We start from the raw sequence: 21,174 nt of genomic DNA, 5'->3' as shown, positions 1-21,174 counted from the left end.
TGAGCGTTAAAATGAGACAAGGCGTGCAAAAGCCCTAGTAAGCCACACAGTATTCTTCTGAGAGGTTAGGGATGAATAAATGGGAGCCTCTGTGACCCGAGTCTAGGAAGCGTGTGCCCGTCTTTCCCTTGCTAACGTTGCCATCTGCCAACAGGAGGCTAAGGCCCAGGGTCACGAAGTCCACTGTGGGGGCCGAAGGCTCTCAGGGCAGTGGACAGGCTCCAGGCGAGGACCCCGACGCCTCAGCCAGGGGAGGGCCTCCCAGCCCGGACCTCGGGCTCTGCCTGAGCCTGGCCACAGGCCCAGCAGCCAAGTCCTCTTCCGCTCCCCTGGAGAGGATGTGGCCCAAGGCTGCCTCCCGGCGCGGCTCCACGGAGCCGGGGTGCCAGGCCCTTAGAGATGCAGAGCCCCTGCCCAGCAGGCCAGGCTCACGGCCTGGCCCTGCTCTCTGGCACAGGGACTGGGGAGGCGGCGGCTCCTTAGCCACCGCGACTCTTCTGTAACTTCACAACAACAGCGCTGCCCGAGACACTCAAGACGCGCCACTCTACCCCACGGGAGCGGCCTCTTCCGCAGCCCGGCCTGGCCACCCGTGGGCAGCTGTAGCCCAGAGCGCCTTCGCGGCCTCCGTCCGCTTCAACCCCCGCTGCAGAGGCCATGCGGGGCACCCACCAAGGCCTCCAACGAGAGACCGGGGCTCAAAAGGCCTCCAGACAGATACGAGACGGGGGCCTAGGACGGGCTCAGTCAGACTGGCCTGGCGGGTTGCATGCGGCCCTGGCCACATCCCCGGGTCCCTGGATGACAACCTCCTAATACACCTGGGAGGGTGCTCATAAGTGGACGGGCCGGGACTCTTGCCAGGCTGATGGTGAGGCTCCGGAGTCAGCGGTGCCCTCGCTCTGTGGAACCACATGCTCATGTCGTCGCTGGCAAAGTGGCAACCAGCTGCCTCCTCTTCCTCTCTGGTCAGGCCTGTGCTCCCGCCACTCGCCTGGGTGTGCCCCCCACGCCAGCCCTGCTGGGGGGAGTTACCTCCTCTGGATGTCCATCTCGTCGGGAGAGGGGCCATTCTGCACCTGACGCTGGCTGGAGGGGCCTGTGGGGAAGAGAAGCACAGAGGCACGGGGGTTACCGGGGAGAGAACCCCGGGGGCTGGCCCCGCCTCTGCCCCCTGCCCCCCAGGAGACGGTTTCACGCTGGCTCTCAACCTCGCGACGCCCCGGCCCACACCATCCTCTCATCACCCCTCTGTCCCCTTTCTTGTGGGTCTTCCCATGGAGCCACTTCACAGGGTTCAAGCTCATCCCTTCTCGTGTTGACCCCTCTCTCCTTCCCCTCAAACGGCACGTGCGGCTGCCACTTCGCCCTCAATCCCCTAACCTCGAACTACAGTCCCTCCACTTCCCACAAAGCCGTTCCAACTTGGAATTGCCAACCCAGTGGGTCCATTTTATTCCGCCTTGTGAGCAGGGGAGTGACCTCCCAGCAGGAAGAGTCGGGGTGGGGATTTCAGCCCGTGGCCCTCCCCACGGCGGGATGCCCTCCTGCCTGCACCCAGGAGCCTGGAGGTGCGGCGAGGGCAGGTGACGGGGGCGGCAGAGGACGAGTGAGCGGCCGTGGAAGGCAGGGCCCCGGCAAGGGCTGCCGCGCATGCCTCGTGTTCAGACAAAGGCTGCTGCTGTGTTACATTTACAACAAAATCAGGCTTTGGCTCCAATCTGAGAAAGAGCCGACTGTTCGTTCTTTCGGCCGGCTCAGGTGTCACCTCAGGTGTCACCGGGGAACTGCAGGCAGTCAGGGCGGCGGGGGAGGGACCAGGGCAAGCTGGCCTCACGCCTCGCTGCCGAGATGGGGAAGGGGCGTCATCTCCAACCTAGGATGAGGGGCCAGCAACGCTCAAGAGCAAGACAAAATCCACGATGGGCAGAAGGCCTGTCCCACAAGGTGCTTCAAGCACCTGGGAGGTTAGCCGTGTGTCCCCTGGAGCGGGGCACGGCAGGACACAGGGTAACAGAATCCCCAAGCTGAAACAGGTCACCCCCTGCCCAAAACCGGAGCCCTTGGTGCCTCCAGGCCGCTCTCCCGGCGACGGAGGTCTGACCTGCCAAGGGAGCGGGTTCCTTCCGACACGGAGGCCCCAACCTACCCACACCCATGAAGGCCTGATTCCCACCCCTAGGGGTGATGACACGGGTGGAATCTTGTTCTGTTTTTCTATACTTGACAGCCCGCTCTGTGCCGGAAGCTTGCTTCCATACTCGGCAATAACCCTGGGCCCTGCCATGTGCTTCGGTCAAGTTTTCTGCGAGCCTTGCCTACTGCTTCCTGGCCCGTGTGGACGCTTTGGCTGCGAAAGAGGAGGGTCCAGGCGGAGGGCAGTGGGCCAGCTGCCTGATGGCAGGAAGCCCACCCAGCACTGTGGGAACATTCCTCCCCAGGAGACCCTGCCTTGCTGGGCACCCACTGCTGCACCCGCTCGGGCAGGAGGTAAGACGCCTGCGGGCTCTCTACAGAGGTGACTACGTACACGTGTATATCTGGTGACACACAGGAGTGAAAGAAACACTAGTTTTCTTTCTCTGTCTTTAAACACCCTTTTCCTGCTCTATTTATTCAACATACAATAATTTTGCTCCTTTTAAAAACCGGTTTGTCAATATGTTCAGTATAGGTGTTGGGAGAATTTTTAAAGATTAATAAAGAAACATTCCCAATTAAAAAAAAAAAACTGCGGTGGAGGGGAGGTCTTTTTCTCTCCTATTCCATGAGTCCCAGGCCTGAGGGCTCCTCTCCTCCTTGTTCTCAGGAAACCAGAGCCAGAATATGAGAACAGTGCTTTACCGTGGCATCAAGGCACTTTTCTTAATTTAATTTACGTTTACTTTAATTCTCACAATCCCAGCAGACAGTTCCCAGGAAGACTTGTAACAGGTGTGGGAACGGCCCAGCAAAAGTTAAGTGACAGAGCTGTCAGCAGCAGAGCCTGGCCCAGACTACCCGAGAAATGCCACTCCCTTTCTTAAATTCAGCTGCAGCGCCTGTCTACTGAGACTGGCCTCAAGGATGAGGCGTGCAGAGGGCAGCCTGGCCGGAAGGGCCCTGGGTGAGGGGTGCAGCCCCCGGACAGCGCCCGGGTGCTGCCTGGCGTCCACGTGGCGGGCAGTGCTGCCCACTCAGCCTGGTGTTTGGGGATCAGGCCTGATGCCCGGGCTCCTCAGCTGCCGGGCCTGGATTGGCCCGTGTCTGGATCTTCCACCTCCTGGGGCTGAGCCCGTGCTCTGGAGACCCTGCCTGGCTGGGGCCAGCCCGACCACGCCAGGACCCCGGCTGGCAGCGAGATGCCGTGGAGGTTCGGGGCGTGCACCCCTCGCTCTCACGGCGACACAGCCGGGCCTTTAGACACTACGGAGCAGGGAGCGATGCCTCTGGTTGTGTAAGGTCTTCGTTCCTCTTAACCGCTGGACACGTAGGTTGGTTCTGAGCTGCGAGGGTCCTTTGCATTGGGACGTGCACGCCCTGTCTCAGGGAGAGGGGTCTGTCCAGGGTCACACGGGGCGCGTCTCCGTCTTGCGGGTCCATTCCACTCGCTGGCCATGTGCCCTGCGGCAGAGGCGCAAGGATGGGGAGGAGGCGCTGCCCTCCAGAAGGTCTAGGGCCCTTAGGATGCTCAGGCAGAGCCGCCCACAGTGCTTCCTGCTTTGAAACCTCAGGGTGGGAGTGCTGGGTGGCTGTCACCACTCCCGTCTGGCCAGGGTCCCAGGGGTGCAATTAGAAGCCAAGGTGGAGGCCCGGGTGAGTCTCCCCTGCCCCAGAGCCGTCTCAGGCCAGCCGTGCCCCTGCCTCTGGGACCCAGGTGGGGACACTCCCCGCTCAGATCCCAGCAGGGCCCACACCCCTCTCCCTCCCCGCGTGGCTGCCTCAGCCTCTCTCCCGGACCCTTGACCCTTGCCACCGTCAACCGAGGGGCCCTCAGCCTCTACCCTCTTCCCTTTCTCCACGTTCATCTTCCACCCGACACGGGAAGACACAAACCTGACCCTTACGGGTCCAGGTCAAGCCCATCCCCACGGTCACTGCTCCTGGAGAGCACCCCCCCGCCCCCCTGGGTACCCGCTCACTAAGCCCGCACCGCCTTCGGTGCGCCCCTCCCCGACTCTGTGGGCCCCCCGTTACCCTCGGGCACCTTCCTCACTGCCAAGTCTTCAAGGCCCAGCTCCGCAGCTGCCCATCCAGGAAGCCTGTCAAGATCCGCCTGCCCCCCACTGCTTGATGCCCAGGGCCTGTCTTACAACACCACTTTCTAACTGATACCACCCTGACCGGACGGCGGGTCTCCTCTCCCCCCGAGACCCTGAGCTTCCTGAGGGCAGGGCGCGCGCGCCTCTCACTCGGCGCTCAAGGCCGGCTCACGTCAGGTGCTTGGCGTGCTTTACTGAACTGAGTTAGGGAGGTCCCGGGGAACGTGTGCTCACCAAGCTCAGGGAGAAAGCCCAGGCGAAGGAACGGGGCTGAGCTTCTCGGATGAAAGTAAGATCGACCGAGAGGTGAGCCACAGGAACACAGGGCTCCCCACAGCCATGCCTGCTCAGAGAAGAGGCCGACCGAGGTGCGGGGCCCAGGCTCACCACTCCCCGCTAGGAGTGGGTGCTGGCGGCTCTGAGGGGCAGGGGACCTGCCCCAGGCCACGGGGCTAAGGGAGCTGGCCAAGTCTGGGAGCTCCAGATGGTCCTCACCCTTCTCTCTCACTTCAAACAAGTTTTGCAAAGTCATAATCAAGAGCCTGACTGGCACTGCAGACACGTGAGAGGAAAATGTGACGGAGGACAGGGGCCCAGCGTCGGGAGAGGCAGGGGCCTGTTTCTGGCGGCCTGTGGGTCCCGCCCATGGCAGCAGGGCTCACACCCTGATGAGCCCAGGCGGTGGCAGCTGCACACAGAGCAGGGCCGGCTCGGCCTGAGTCCTGAGGACACAGACGGAAGCAGTGGACTTCCGGCCCCGAGGCCCGCGTTCCAGCCTCAGGTGGAAGGCACGTCAGATGCCCACTCCTGCAAGCTGCTGGCCCGGACGACGTCCTTCCACCCCTGGGGTCACGAGCTGCGGGAACACGGAGGAGAAGCAGAGCCAGAGGCGGGGGAGGCTGGCCAGTCTCGGGGCACCAGCCCACCCAGGAAGCGGCCACAGGGGAGTGGAGGCGCCGGAGGGGTGGGAGCTGATGGCCCTACAGCGAGTCGTGTGAGTGACCGAGGGTCCTGCCGCAGGCCAGACTGGAGGGGAGGGTGAGGCCAGAGGTCTGAGGTCAGAGGTCAGACTTGGGACAGGCCCTCAGCCCCTCACCTGTGAGCAGGGTGAGCGAGCCCCGCCCTCCACAGGGAGCAGGGCAGCTGGCGGGTCGGGTGAGAGCGCCTGGCGTGGCGTCCCTGGCCTTGTGGCTGACACTCCAGGGTGAGGTGCGACCGCCAGGGACGCTGCCCCGGTTCAGCAGAAAGGCGCAGGGGAAGCAGATGGCTGAAAAGCTGGATGCACAGGATCAGGCTCCCGGGAGAAGGAACAAAGGGGCTGACCCTGCAGCCCGCCCCAGCCTTGCTGAGGGGGCAGGGGACAGGCAGGGCAGAGGTCACGCTCCATGGTGCAGGGGGTATAGCCCGGGCCCCTTGTCCTCGAGGACATGGAGACATGACATGCGCCCGCATGCGCAGGACCCTGGCGCACAGCCGTCCGACTTCACCTCCAGGAACGTAACTGTCGGGTTCTCCTCGTTCCCAGCGTTTACTGCAGTTCTTGGCACCCGGTCGACACTCGACCAATATTTATTGAATAAATGAAAGACTGGGCCCCAGGCAAACTGTCTCACGATCAACAACTACAGAGAAAGAGTGGGTGGCTCCTTCTAGAGCCCTCCCTCCAGCTAGAAAACCGTCCTGGGCCAAGCTGGGGGCGCGCCTCCCACGAGGCAAACACGTGACCGACCAGGGGGCCTGTGGTCACCAGCAGCGGAGGCACTGGGCATGCACGAGGGCGTGGGACACGGGGAGACAGGACTTGGGCATATGCAGCAGCCGCCAGGGTGCTGAGCCAGCCACCCAGATGCCACTCACGTCACCCTCAGCTCATCCCCGGAGCCGGGCACGCTTCCGCATCCTACCCTAAGCAAGCTGAGAGGAGAGGACGCCAGGACTGCCCTCCGTCCACAGGGACTTCAGCGCCTGCAGACATTCGCCACCTCCCTGGGAAAGGAGGGTGGGGGACCAGACATGAGGAGGGGGCAGAGGGTCCTGAAGAGGGTGGGACACACTGAGCAGAGAAACAGCCTGGGCGGGAGCGTGAGCAGGCCAAGAGGCAGGGTGGTGGCCGGGCCGGCAGAGGGGCCTGCCACGGCCTGGTGCCCTGGCCACCCTTCTCAGCAGGCACCTGCCCTGCGCAGCCTCTCAGCACCAGTGTCCTCGGGGAGGGAGACGGCAGGTCGGCCTGCCCGCTGCCATCCTCCCGACCACACGCAGGTGCCCTGCACACGCAGTATTTGGGCAAGGTGTGTGCAAACCAGCCCACCTGACCCAGCAGGCAGATGTGGACCCCAGGCTCTCAGGTGTGCAGACCCTGAAGGGATCGAGGGAGGAGAAACCCCAGAGGCGGCCCTGGGTTCCCCCGCAGCGAGCACTGTTCCCTGCAATCCTGGTCGGAACCAGACACTGGCCTGGATGGTGGACAGCGAGGCTCTGCTCCCCCTGCAGCCCCTCTCGGCCCCCACTCCTGTTTTCCAGCCCCTTCCCATTCCCGGCTGGCCTCTCTGGACCGTTTCAGACTGTACAATCCCCTTTGGAGCGAACCTGGAGCCGGGAGACCCAGCTTCCTGCTGGAGTGTAGTGCTCTCTAGTTAAGCCTCTCACCTTCCAGGATTCTACAGGTGAGAAAGATGGGACCGAGGATCGCCCCGCTCTTGTTCACTACAGTTTCAAAGGACAGGATGTTCACAGAGGCCATCCCGGGGCTGTGGGATCCTTTCCCTCCTTCTGAACGTCTATGTACCAGCAGGCCGCACCACCTTGTACTAGAGTCCCCACAGAGGGGACAAGTGCTCAGCTGTGACTCCTCTCCGAGTCTGGCTGTACAGGGCAAGGCAGGCCTCACGGCTCCTGCCCCAGATACTGCACTTCTGGTTGCCCAGCCAAGGTGGGCGGACGAACCGAGGCAGCGCTGACGTGCCTCCTCCCGAGAAGGATCATCCTCCAGAGACCTGTTAACATGCGTGGGGCCCCAGGACACCCACCCAGCTGCTGGGACACAGGGAGGGGCTAGGTTTCCAGGCGGCCTCTACTTGCAATCCCCTGGGCCTCCAGAGAGGATGGAACCCGAGACCCCAGCAGCGCCAGGAACCACGGACGCAGCACCTGCTCAGTGGCGCTGATGGAATTCCTGGCCGGCGAGCAACAGCCACCTGGCCCGCATTGGGCAGAGACCCAAGCCCCCCCAGACTCCCCACCTCTCTGCAGGCTCATTCTCCTGTTTCCCGAGGCACCTCTGTCCTGCACGGGCCCAGAGCCAGTGAGCTCTGAGATGGGGTGCAGCCTTCCCCTCTGGTGTTGAGGCTCCTCCTGCCAAGCAAGTGGGAGTTCTCACGGGAGCGGGGCCTTGATCTGGGCTGGCCATGGTCTTCAGAGCCACCCTGCCAAGGCCCCACAGAGCTGGGACCAGTGCCCAGCACAAGTGTCAGCAGCCCAGGGCTCTGTCCACACCAGCACGCTGATGCCCAGCCCTGCTTAGACCGACAGACAGACAGACAGCTAGCTGCCTTGTCCCCTGTGCTCAGGAAGCCTGGGGTGTGGGAGGCTTGCCCCACTTCCCGAGCTTGGCTCAACAGCAGACAAATCCTGACTGCCACCACCCTGCCAGTCTGCTTCTTGCTTAAAGTCAGCCTTGTGTACTTTTCAGCCCACTCCTTACCAGTGAAATTAGGCTCGGAGGAGCAGCTGATACGTGGGGCAGCTGGCTTTGTTTTCCTTAGGTCACAGAGCCAGACGATTTATCACTGCATTGATAAATTGATGGTTTATCACAGATGATAATGACCCCTCCTCTGGGTCATTTTCCACTGCAAGCCTCTAGCATGCCCTCAACCCTTGGCCCGCCAGTTACGGCTCGACCCCAGGGTAACCAGCAGTTAAAGCTATGTCTAAGCGGCCAGCATCGAAACGACCTGTAGACCCAGAAGGTCAGCGTGGGCAGATACACAGGCTGCAGCTCAGAGAGGGGCAGGCTGCCCAGGACCACACAGTGAGAAGCAACCCCCAGCCTCGAAACTAAGCACCAGTAAGTACCCCCACCCCGGAGGGGACAGGCTCCTTCACTCTGACCGTGATGGCAGGAGGCCTGTGTGCCAGCGAGAAATGTTCCCTTCTCCTGGCGTAGAAGGGTCCTGAGGTGGGGCAAAGGGAGAGATCTGCTTGAGAACGTATCTGAACTGGGACAAATGGAGCTGGAACCCAGGCCTCCCAGCTTCCAGGCCGGGACACCGTCAACCAGCCTGCTCAGTCCCACTCAGCGGGGTGCTCGGGACAATTACTGCCCGAGTAAGACATTTTTTTTCTCCTTTTCTTAATAAGCTCCATTCAGAACTTAAACAAACCTCGAAAAGAATCTCAAACAGGATAATGTGCAATAAAATTGGTCAGGTTTATCATGCAAAGGACCTCTGCGCCATTTCCGTGATTCAGCTGCTCAACTGTTCAGGGCGGAGCCTGCCGGACCTGTGTCACAGATGGAGGGAAACTGAGGCTTGGAAATGGTGAGTGACTTCCTAAGGCCACAGGCGCCCCATGCAGACGGGGCTGCTGGGACAGGAGCCCACATTGACCACCACCGAGTCTGCTACCTGCCGTGGCGGCCCGCCCCTCCTACAAGGCCTTAGCCAGAACAGCATCTCAACCCTCCAACCGTCGGTGAAGGGACTTGGTCCCAGGACCCAGGGCTCTGCCCCTGCCCCCACCCCCACCCCAGCAGCTGGGAGTGAAGCGGGAGGGCCGGGGAGGGGCTCCCGTCACCTACAGTTCACTCTGCAGAGGATGGTGCAGCGGCAGTGGCAGAGGCAGGAGCAGTGGCAGGTCCACTCCCTGCTGACCATTGCGGGGCCCCGGGGAGCCGTCCGGGAGGCGCGCCGCTCGCCTCCTGCCCACTCACCTCTCCTTCCTCCGCCGCTGGCCTGGGCTCTGGGAAACCGATACGCCGGCAGCCGGCAGCCGTCTAATGGGCTTCACCGCGTCAATCTTTAATGAGGCTTCCCAGCCAACCTATCAGAACCCTCCTGTCCACCTGATTCCCGAAACCTCGGGGGCCCATGGAGGAGGGGCCCGACCCCTGGTGGGGCCAGCCCGCGGGGCACCACGTGTCTTCCAGAAGCCTCTCCTGTCTCCTGGGGACTGTGGGGAGGGACCGGGTGGGTGCGGATCCAGAGAGATCAGGTGACCGACCGAAGGACGAGCCCTGGGCACTGCCCTGCGTGGCCGCCCACTCCCCCTAGGCGCCCCTCGCAGTCGCTCCCCTCAGGTCCCAGCCAGCCTGCCTGTCCTGTCTTCTGTTGTGGCCCAACTAGCAGCCTGGCCTCTTCCACTGCCCGGACCCCTTTCTGGGCACCTATGGCACAGGGGCTGTTCCTTCCGCCGTGAAGGCTCCTTTGCCCTCCCCGGATGACAGAGGCCCGGGGCCCTCCAAGCCCTGGCTAAGAGGTCTCTGTCCCCATGCCGCCTCCCTCAGCTCCTTGGCTGGCAGGAGGGCTGGTTCCTCCCCTCTCTTGGTCTTAGACTCTTTCCTTGAGTTTCCACATGAAACAGGAGAAAGCAGAGCCCTTCTCTGCTGGTCCCTGCACAAGAAGCACCGTTTCCGCAGGTCCTATGGGAAATGCTTCCTTTGGGATGTGAGCGAGGCCTCTTACAGGCTAACCTGCTTCCCCAGCCTCCTCTCTCCCCACCAGTGACCTGTGAGGCTCAGGCACCACCTCCCTTACCACGTTCCCTCGTGGATAAAAAACAGACATGTATGAATCTGTGAGGTACCATGCTAGACTTCGAAGGAATCTCAGATCCCCCAGACTTGCTGCCTAGGAGGGGCTTAAGGTTGGCACCTCCCCAGCCCCACCCGTTTCCTCCCTGACCCGGGGCTCACAAAGCCTTGCCTTTCAAATCTTTCCCTGGATGATGAACACGTGGATTCTACTGGGCTTTGGGGTCTGGGGCGGCAGGTCGTCTTCCCTCTTTGGGACTTAATCTTCCTATCTGAAGGGCTGAGCCAGAGGAGGTGTCAAGGGGCTGGGAGCAGTACCCCACTTCTCAAAGCGTTTACCACATGCCTGGCACTGTTCTGAGAGCACGGGCCTGAAGCTACCTGGAGCTAAATTTGAGTCCTGGCTCTGTCACTCTGACCCTGGGCATGCTCCTGAAGGGCTCACCTGGTGGGGCAGTGGTAAAGAATCCACCTGCCAATGCAGGAGTCAGGGGTTCAGTCCCTGGGTGGGGAAGAATCCCTGGAGGAGGAAAAGACAACCCACTCCCGTATTCTTCGCTGGAGAATCCCATGGACAGAGGAGCCTGGGAGGATACAGTCCATGGGGTCGCACAGAGCCGGACACGACTGAAGCTCTTTGACCCCGGTTTCCAGTCTGAAACGCCCGAGAGCATCGCTTGTCTGGGCTGTGGATCTTCAACGCGGCCTAAAGTCTGACACAGCGCAACTCAGCCCTGCCAGAGCCCCCTCCTCTTAGGTAATCCTGAGTGACCATCATTTCATGTCAGCGTTAAATTCTCATAACACATCCCAGGAGCGGAACTGTCATTACCCCATCAGGCCAGGGATGCCCAGAGAGATGAGAAGCTTGCCTGCGGCAAGTGACACAATCAGAACCAGAACCCAAACCGCCCGCAACCAAACCCCCGCCCCCGCGGCTTATAAGCCCGGGCGGTGCCCGTCCACACCTTGTCTCTTCCTTCTTCAACAAGGATTTATTCCAAGTTTTCTGCTCCCACGGAGAGAAGGTATTTCTAGACGAGATCAGGTAAGTTATCCGCCAGTTATCTGTGGTCTGGCTGACCTTCAGCCGTGCCTGAGTCCCTGAGGTCACAAGGCAGGGCCGCTCCTGCACTCTGCGGCGGAGGCCAAGCCACGCTGCACAGCTGACCTGGAGTGGCCCCGTGCCCTTGGCAGACCCTTCCACCGCTCGGTGGTACTGAGATATATGCAGAAACAAGAGGGCACGGATCACCCTCTGGAGCATCAGTCTTACTGAAGGGGAAGTAACTCCAAACAGGCAAGGAGGGACAGATGTGTAAAATGGGCATGGGCTTTTACGACACACGGGCCAAGACTTGAAGGACTGGGACTGCAAGTCGCCTGCGGCTCCACCGTGCACCAGCCCAGGACAGGGGGATCCTGACCGCACCCAAGGCCCTGTGACCCGCTCTCCTAACCTCTGCTCTACAACAGAGGTCCTGCGTCCTCCAGATGTGCCTTGTCTTTCCCACCTTTCTCTGGCGCTTCCTCTGCCTGTGGTGTGGCCCATTCCCGCCTCTGCCCCACCGGCCTGCCACCCCGAGGCCTGCCCAGGGCCCTGGTGAAGCCCTGGCTGCCAGGCCCAAGGCCGCTTTTTAGAACAGTTGGTAGGTGTCTGTGTGCGCCTCTGCTGGAGGGCGAGCACTTTGAGCAGGGACATACCCCACGTTTATGCCTCCGCATCGCTGCGTGTACTTCCCCAGAACACCTGACAGGCTCTTATCAGTACCCCATGCAACAGGTCAGGACACAGTTGGAGGCCCGAAGTCGCCCACCTTGGCGGTGGCTGAGCTGGATTCCTTCAGCAACGCCTGTCTGCGTTGTGCTCCCCTGAAGCTGGGAGACAGACAGGGGCAGGGGGCACCCAGGCCAGCCGGCCGGGCAAACCATTGCTAAGTCTACTTAGGAGCCGCGGGCTGCAGCCACTGCTGCATAGTAGCTGAGAGGCAGCGCTTGAGGCCCTTGGGTCCCAGCAGGCAGCTAGGAACCCGCAAGGACCCTCCCCCTAAGCCCTGGAAAGAGACAGGCTCCAGGGCAGGGTATCAGGATGCAATTTTTCACCTCTGAAGATACCTGATGCCAAGAGCTGACTCACTGAAAAAGATCCTGATGCTGGGAAAGATCGAGGGCAGGAGGAGAAGTGGGCGGCAAAGGATGAGACAGCTGGATGGCATCACTGACTCAATGGACACAAGTTTGAGAAAACTCTGGGAAATGGTGAAGGACAAGGAAGCCTGGTGTGTTGCAGTCCATGGGGTCACAAAGAGTCGGACACAACTGAGCAACTAGACTGACCAACTTTCGTAAACCTCACCGATAGATCCCTCTACACCCACCTGGATGGGAACTGCTCTTGTGAGCTCAATGCAGAGAAGTTTCCGTGCCTCTGCTGGGCAGCTTCTCTCAACTGCCCTCTCTCTCCTCCACCTGGTAAACTCCTCTCCACCCGTTAAGCTCTGGAAAGGTCCCCACGGGCCAGGCCTCTTCCCTCTCTGCCCCGGCACTGGCCATGCTGTGCCTTCTAGGCTCTCCTCCCCGCCTGACTGAGCTCTGTCGTCCCCTCTGGGTGCTGGTGCACGGCCCGGAACGGTACAGGCCCGGTACACGCCTGTAGCGGTCCTTCCTCCATCACAAAAACGGCACTGGGGAGGCAGCCGTGGACACGATGGTTGCCCTGGACCCAGGTTCTCTAGAGGAGAGACAGGCAACATGTGACAGGCAGACCGCAGCAGGAAAGAGCTGACAGGCCAGGTGTGGCGGTGCCGCCTCCCTGATGGGGTGTCGCGAGCAGAGGCACCAGGGATGGAGCCACAGCTACCTGGAGGGAAGAGCGGTCTGGGCGGAGGGCCTGCAGGGTAAAGAAGCATGTAGCACAATCAGGGCGGAGGCCAGGAGGCCCCTGCAATCGGAAGTAGGTCCGTGGGAGAGGGAATGGGGTGGAAGTGCTTGAGCAACGCAGCCAGGGCCAGCGAGGCCCAGGCCGGCCTCAGTCAGGGTTTGGATTTGATGCTGGGTAAGACTGTAAGTCCCTGTAGAGGCCTGAGGAAGGCTGAACCGGCCTGACCGAGATGTGCAAAGATCAATCTGCTTGTGTGTGGAGAACAGACTATCTCAGCTAAGTGCAGAAGCAGGTAAATCAAGTTGGTGTCCGCTGTGAGAACCCAGGTGTCTGCTGAATGGATAAATCATGAATGAAGGCAGGCAGCTGACAAGCAGGCAGGGGGCGGGGCCTGCAGTGCTCATACCCTGTCTACTCTAGGAGCCGCAGGTTGCATCCAAGTTCTGAGCTCCGGTTCGTGAGTCCCTGGGATGGTCACTTACGAAAATATCTGAGCTGGCTCTTATCCAATGTGAGCTAAAGTTGGTAGAACACTGACCTGTGAAATCATCATTCTTTAGGGAAGGTATTAAGCATGCCAGGTGAGAAAAAAAGAAAACGGATGCTATCTAATTTTTGACTTATATCAGAATATGTAAGTATCTGGCTATAAAGATAGGCCAGGTTAAATGTCCATAATAACCCACGGGGACGTCCCTTGTGGTCCAGAGGGTCAAGAATCCGCCTTCCAATGCAGGAGACGTGGATCTGATCCCTGGTCCAGGAACTAAGATCCCACATGCTACAGGGCACCTAAGCCTGTGCACTGCAACCAGAGAGAAGCCTGCGTGCTGCCAAGGAAAGTTCCACACACTGCAACCAAGGTCCAGTGACTCAGTCTACAGTCGAGCTGGGTTATGACTCAGAAAACACGGAGGCCACCAGCTCACTGGGGTCTCTGTCACTCACGAGGGTGGCCTCGGGCGCATCACTGCTGTGAACCTTCAACCTGCAGGCAGGGACAAGAATTCCTAAGGTGTCCCTGACAGTCCCCAGAGGCTGCCATGGGGACCCAGTGAGATGGGGTGGGGCAGGCACAAAAGAGGACATGTGGGCCGGCCCCATGGTGCCCCGGCTTCTTCCCGCCCCAGCGAGGGCTGAGACCCAGGAGGATGTCTTGGGACAGGGGTGCTCCAGGAACAAGCATGACAATTTGTATTCTTAGGCTGCTTCACAGCTTACAAATCACATTCTGTCTATGCCACAATTCAAGTCTTACAGCAACTTTGCAGGCGGTTCCACATCTACTTTGAAAATTAGGAAACTGAATCTCGGGGTGATGAAACAGCTTGCTCAAGTTTTCACAGGCTCTTTGTGTGACAGGGGCTCAGGGCATGGGACCGGCACTTCATCCCTGCCCCCGGAGTCTGTGTCACTTATCAGTCACCACACCTCAACTCAACAAGTACTAGGCGGGTGGGCACCTATGAGGCAGCCTCTGTAATGGACCCTTTCCAAGTCCTAACTGGGCTTGTGGTACCCAGGCCAGATCTATGAAAAAACGAAAAGCCCCAAAGAAACCCCTCCAGTGGTGTCAGGGAGGCAACCCCGGGGCTGGTGGAATGGGTCCTCCTCCTCCAAGGTGGGAGCTGTGCACAGACAGGAATTCCTAACAGGAAGGAGATGGTAGTAGCAGGCCGCCACTTGGGGGCTCGCGAGGGCTACGAAGTCCTGCCTGGAGCAGAGGGAGACCCCGGGGTCAGACAAGCTTCTCCTCGGACCCTTGAATGGACTCACCACCCCAGCCCGTGCTGCCCCGCCCCACCCCGTACCTCCCAAGGCATCACTACAGACCTTGATACATTGGTTAGTGAGCTTTTCAAACATTAAAAAAAGAATGAAGAGTGACTTCAAGTTGTTAGTCATCGTCAAGTGACAAGGAACTTGCACAGACAACACCTCAGGCCATTCTCACAACAGCCCTGCGAGGTGGGCACGGTAAACCCGAGTCTCAGGGAGGCCCAACGACTTGCCCGAGGGTTACCTGCAGCACAAGCAGTGCTGGAACCCAGCCCCATCTGACTCCACGTCCGACGCGTGGGCACAGGCCACAGGCCACGGCAGCTGGAGGTCGGTGAGGACGTGGCTGCCGGCTGGGAAGATGCCTCGCGCCGTCCGTCTGCGTGGTGCAAGGCGGGCCGAGGAGATGGGTGCGATTTCTGTGTGAGACAGTTCCATTTGCCGTGTCCTCAACCACAGATAGCACCCCTCGCCTCGTGCCCGGTTTCACAGGCTGCTGGTCCAGCGATGGCGTCTAGTTCGGCAGAGGATGGCGTGGCGGCAGGAGGGGCCCGTGGGGCACAGACAGGCAGGCAGACAGACAGGTGCCACAAGCCCACCCTCCCCTGGGACCCGTCGGCCCTGCTTCAGGGCCCTGGATGGGCTCACAGTCTACATGAACCAATCTCGGGCTCAAAACAAGTGCACCAATGCAGGTCAACAAGCGGGAGGCGGCCCCAGGAAGAGAGGGGAGGGGAGGGGAAGTGAGAGAACTCACGGAAGCCTGGGGGTCTCTAGACCAGCAAGACCCCGGGTGTGCTCACCTAACCTGATCGGTGCAGCCACAGCCTGTCAGCTAAGACAGTGGGCTGGGTTTGAGGGTCAGAGACAAACAGGACACGGCAGGGGGTGCTACCTATCATGACGGAGTGCAGGGGAGGACAGGGAACCCTGCCATGATGGCTGGAAACAGCTCTGTCAGCAGAGCAAGGTTCCCAGAGGACGGGTGGGGCTGGATGTGTGGGGACAGGAGGGGACGCCAGGCGGGGATCTGGGGAAGGCGCCCCGCTGAGTCACTGTGGGTGTGGGCGGTAGGACGGCCTGGGTGGCTGGTGCGCGGGAGGTGGCCGCCAGGGGGCAGAAAGGAGCAGGCATGGGGAGCAGGCATGGGGAGCCGCCAGGAGCGGAGCTGCCAGGAGGGAGTGGGTGTCCCCAGCGATCCTTCGGGTAGGGTGGGGATAGAAAGTGCCCACGGCTTCCGCAGGAAGGAGAGAAAGACAGCTCAGTATTTCTTTTACTTTAGATAATTTTCAGAAGAAAAGAGCTTTACAAAAAGCAGGATCCAGCCCCACTCCAGGAAGCTAAGAGGTGGGACACAGGAGGAAGGGGCTCTGGGCCTCACTCTTTGGGAGAGGCCCCGGCCTGGGCGCCTGCCCACTGGGAGTGACGCCACGCTGGGCATCAGTTAAGGACACGGACATCGGAAAGACTAAGAGAATGTCCATCACCAGCTTGAAAGGTACCAGTGACGTCATATGGAGCAAACCAGGTTAAGAAAAGGCTGCAGTGCTAGGTTCTGAGAGAGAGCTGTGCTTAAACTCAGCCAACGTGGAGGTGCACCACGCCCTCAGGGGTTTCTCTTCCTTTTCTGCAGAGCCCCAAGAGATAAAGTGGAGCTGTTCTGGATATGTCAGGCGAGGGCTGGACGTGCCTGGTGAGCCCCGGAACTCCACAACATACCCTGTTTGAGAGTCCCTGTGCTCAACCCTGAACTGGAAACAGCTGCCTCCAACAGGCAAGCTCCTGCCCCGCAACAGCAGCAGCCACCAACCCCACGAGGCACCCCTGCGTCTCAGCCTGCACCAAGGCCCCCAGGATGCTCTTCTCTCACCCTGAGCCGGGGGGTGCCAAGGTGCCACCTCCTGCTCGAGACAGGCCAGCCAGTCTTCACAACTCCTGCCACGCACACCACACTTTGCTGTGCACCCACGTGTGGGCTTCCCTGGTGGCTCAGAGGTCTGCCTGCAAGGCAGGAGACCTGGGTTTGATCCCAGGGTTGGGAAGATCCCCTGGAGAAGAAAATGGCAACCCACTCCAGTACTCTTACTTGGAAAATCCCATGGATGGAGAAGCTTGGTAGGCTACAGTCCATGGGGTCACAAAGAGTCGCAGACGACTAAGCAACTTCACTTCTCAGGATCCCATCTAAGACCAGCCTGGCCGCCTATTTTACAGGCGGAGAAGCTAAGGCTAGGGGAGTCCTAACTGAGGTCTGATGGCCTATCTGTGGGGGGAGCTGCTCCTGACCTCTCCCCTGTGAACACAACTCCAAGTGTGGAATTTTTTGTGTGCTCATTGGCATTTTCTATTTTTCAATAATAAACAAGGACTGTGGGTGATGAGGGAACCTGTCTCTCGAGGTGCTAGGTCCTCCGGGAGGTAGAGAGGGACATTTCGTCATTCCAGTTTCTTCTCCGAGCTCTCCCTGCTCTGAGCATCGGCCACAGGGACACATCTGTAAGGAGTGAGCTGGCATGCACTCTGTCCAGATAGTGCACCTAAAACCTAAACCAGGAGCGTGAGAAGGACTTGCAGAGATCTTGACCAAGTTGGTACCCCTATTTTCAGAGATGGGTGGACCGGGGTCCCCGAGAAGTGCCCTGTTTAAGGTCAGAAGCAGGCTCACATGGACGCACACAGAAGCAGTTGCCTTTATCAGGGTTGTAACTCTAACCCTAAACTGATGTCTGCACAGAGAATGAACTGAGAAAGGAAGGGAAGCCCAGGCGGGCCTGGCGGCCAAGTACAGCCCCAAAACATGGCTCCCCTGGCTGATAACAGGCAGCTTTAAGCAGACGGTGGTGGGCGCCCACGGAGGGTGGTAGCAGAGGAAGCCAGGTAAGGATACTGGCACTGTGGAGTCGGGACGATGAAGACCCCTGACACTGAGACCCACGACCGTGGTCCTTTGTCTGCAGTGGCGGTAACGTGCCACGAGCCAGCCCGACCACCCTGCCCAAGCCCTTGTGGTCCCCAAAGGGAGACCACCGCCCAGAGCTGCAGGGTCAGGCTGGGCCCACGGCTGGCTGACCCTCCTCTCTGACCTCCTGAGGCAGCGCAGAGTTGTAGAAAAAACACTGGATTTCAAATCAGGGGCCCTAAATACAAGTGTCAGTTCCACCGCAGGGCTGCTGCAGACATGTCCCCCGTTAGCCCCCACTCGCCGTCTTGGTAAACGTGTGTCACAGAAGCTGGCCTGACACCTGCAGGGAAAAAAAAGGGGGGCATTCGGGAGCATCTCCTCGGGCAGCGAAGGCCTGCCCCCAGGCTGCCCGGTTAGCGGGAGTCTTTGCCCAAGTAGCGGCTGGAAGGGGCACGCGGGACACGATTCTGGTTAAAAAACACACACACAAGTCCTGGGCTGTGAGGAGAAAGTGCAGATGCTCTTACTACCATAATCATTATCTCCGCCATCCGCCAGTCACAAGGAGCCCCGCTCTGAAGCCCCCAGCACACCCGTCACACGGAAACCCAGAAACACTGAGCCCGGCACCACGCGAGGGCGCGCTGGCGGCGCCGCTCACGCACAGGGCCGCGCCTCACGCACAAGGGCCGCGCCTCACGCACAAGGGCCGCGCCTCACGCACAAGGGCCGCGCCTCACGCACAAGGGCCGCGCCTCACGCACAAGGGCCGCGCCTCACGCACAAGGGCACGCTGGCGTCACTCACGCTCGCGCACAGCGGCGCCGCACCTCACGCACAGAGCCGCACCTCACGCACAAGGGCACGCCGGCGTCACTCACGCTCGCGCACAGTGGCGCCCCTCACGCACAAGCGTGGGGGTGGGAGATGCTGCTGGACCCTGAGGCTCAGAGAGTCCACGGTCTAAGAGCTCGGGCCCCGGATGCCCGGCTCGGAATAGGACACACCAGTAAGGACTGGAAGGGGCAGAGGTGGTTGATTACCAGATGCCCGGCCCCGCGCTGGGCAACTGAATCCTCTCCTCCACCCTCTTAAGTGGGACTTCTGACCCCATTTTACAAACAAGGATGCGGAAACCTAAAGACAAGCAAATTCAGCAAGACCGGAAGTGGAAAGAAGAATCAGTATTATTCACACTCTTATCACATATGAGGCACTCCATGCTAAGTGCTTTATAAACACACTGAATCTTCATGTCAGTCCTAGGAAGTAGGGTTTATTATCCGAGGGCCACAGGTGGTAGAGTGAAGACTCGATACAAGACCTTGGGGCCTCCAAGCATACGCTTTCCTCACCACGGCTGACCCCTGAGCACAATGGGGGGCGGGCTCTGGTCTGCAGAGGTCAGAACCTGCGTGTAACCACACAGTCGGCTCCACACCTGCAGAGAGGACCAGCTGCGAATCACGCAGAGCCGGAGATGTACTCTTGGAAAAGCAGCCGCGCATCAGTGGACAGCCCACTTCAGAACTGTGCTGTTCAAGGGTCCGCTGCATTGTGAACGGCACCCACCGAGGACGGCGGAACAGCACTTCCCAATGCAGGGCATTTGATAGAAACGTCGCAATTATCTGCAGCGGGAGGCTGCCTGGGTCCTGCCCGGGCTCCAGGGGCTGCACGGCTGGGCAGGGAGGCACAGCCACACCCTGGAGCGCGCTCCACAGGGACAGGGCTGGCCGCGGACACACATGGGTCAGGGGGCGGGTGCCTCAGATGTGAGGTCAAGGACAAGAATCAGACCCCGATGTCCGCACTGTACGATCCATTTACATTAAGTTCAAACACAGGTAAAGGTGCTCTGTTGTCACAGAACCTGAAGCCCTGGTTGGGCTGGGAGGGGTGGACGGGTGTGGTCTCTGTCGGGGTCCCACAGACGCCTTTGTACAAGCTCATGGAGCTCACGCTTCAGGCGTCTGTAAGGTACAGCAGGCTCTGTCCGCAGGGGCCCAGCTCTCGGCCTCCAAAGGCCAGTGAGCCAGGAGGGACGACTACTCATGGGCAGAGTCTCAGGTCAGGCCCCCGTCAACGTGAGCACATACCCACCCACCCCGACAAGGACAGCGTTCCACCCAGGGGGACTGGGGTTCCAAGGTGACTTACTACCTGACAACAGTTATTTTTTTATACTGGTCACAGATCTCTATCTGAAAATGAGGCTCGGATTAGCTGATTTCTTTGTGATTCTACCGTGAGGTTAATAAAGTCAATAGTAGTTGCTTTGAGCCAGCCATCTGATTAAATGAAAACCTTTTCCCCACCTTAATGTATCTATATATATAGATAAAATAAAGCTAAACTCTCTCGTCCTGGGGCAAGTGAGGCCACTCAGATTGGAAACCTTAAACTCAGCTCCTTCCTTAAGGCTCAAGGCTCTTGGGTGGAAAAAAGACAGTTTAATGAATGTTTATTTGGGGCCTCCAATGTTTCAGGCGCTGCACTCCTCACTCAGTAACGCTGTGGTCCCTCACCATGCAGTCCCCGGTTCTCAGCAGAGGATCCACAAACCTTGCAGTCTTTTCATAGTGGGCAAAGAACTCTACAAGTGCTGGTTCTGCGTATGACCTGCAGGAAGCATACTCTAAACACGTTCACTATTTAAACAAACAAACAAACTTCTCTGAGGGTTTAAGTTAGGTCTCAAAGCTTGGATCTATAAGGCAAAACAGTTATTTAAAAGGCATCTCCCTGCAGCTTCTAAGTACCATGGCTCCCCACTTCCTGCCTTAATTCTGGCAGCAGCAGCAGCGGCAATGACAGAAATAATACTCACAAATAGTAATACTGGGAGATGCACACATGTCAGGCGGCCCACTAACATCTCATATTTGAATTCATTTAAATATAGAATCAGGCTTCCCAGGTGGCTCAGTGGGTAAAGAATCTGCCTGCAATGCAGGAGATGCCAGAGACGAGGGTTCAATCCCTGAGTTGGGAAGATCCCCTGGAGGAGGAAATGGGAACCCACTCATTTTCTTGCCTGGAGAATCCCATGGACAGAGGAGCCTGGCGGACTACAGTCCCTGGGGTCGCAAAGAGACTCGACTGAAGGGTCTGAGTACACACACATAAAAGCAACTCCTCACCCACCTTACAGAAAAGAAACCCAGACACAGAGAGACTAAGTGACATGCGCTAGACTCAAGGGCAGCAGGGCGCCCCGGGCCCAGCCCCACGCCGCCATGCCCACCGAGGCTGAGTCCTTCAGCCAAGCGCTGGACGTCGCTGGCCTCCAAGATGCTGACACCCTGGAAGGCCCCGTCCTTCCACGGAAGCGGACTGCCCGAAGAGCCACGTGTGCTTCTGCGTCTCTGCTTTGCCCGCCCTGCAGACGCTCCTGCTGGCCCCTCTCTCCGCCCCACCCCGCTGTCTACACCCCGAGTCTCCCAGGTTAGCTAAAGCCTCTCCTTGTGCGATCCCTGCCACCTTCCAATTCCACGTCCAGCCTCCTTCCTTTGGCACGGCGGGCCCCAGAGACACTGCACGCCCTCCTCCACGCACAGGTTGGGCTTTCAGGCCCAGGAGCCTTTGTGTCTGCCGTTCCCTCTGCCTGGGATGCCCA

The 21,174-nt window shown here is 59.7% G+C and overlaps 1 protein-coding gene across 3 annotated transcripts in view; it reads right to left on the bottom strand.

Moving 5' to 3' along the window:
• Positions 1-21,174, bottom strand: part of EVL (Enah/Vasp-like) — a 71,814-nt gene that overhangs the window by 16,108 nt on the left and 34,532 nt on the right. For all 3 annotated transcript variants that reach the window (XM_052659634.1, XM_052659633.1, XM_052659635.1), the window contains exon 4: positions 1,036-1,099. In XM_052659634.1, coding sequence (XP_052515594.1) covers positions 1,036-1,099 — 64 coding nt within the window. The remainder of the gene's footprint in view (positions 1-1,035; positions 1,100-21,174) is intronic.

This window comes from Budorcas taxicolor, chromosome 21 (assembly GCF_023091745.1).
Source record: "Budorcas taxicolor isolate Tak-1 chromosome 21, Takin1.1, whole genome shotgun sequence".
NCBI lineage: Eukaryota > Metazoa > Chordata > Mammalia > Artiodactyla > Bovidae > Budorcas > Budorcas taxicolor.
This window is presented reverse-complemented; position numbering and strand designations above follow the sequence as displayed.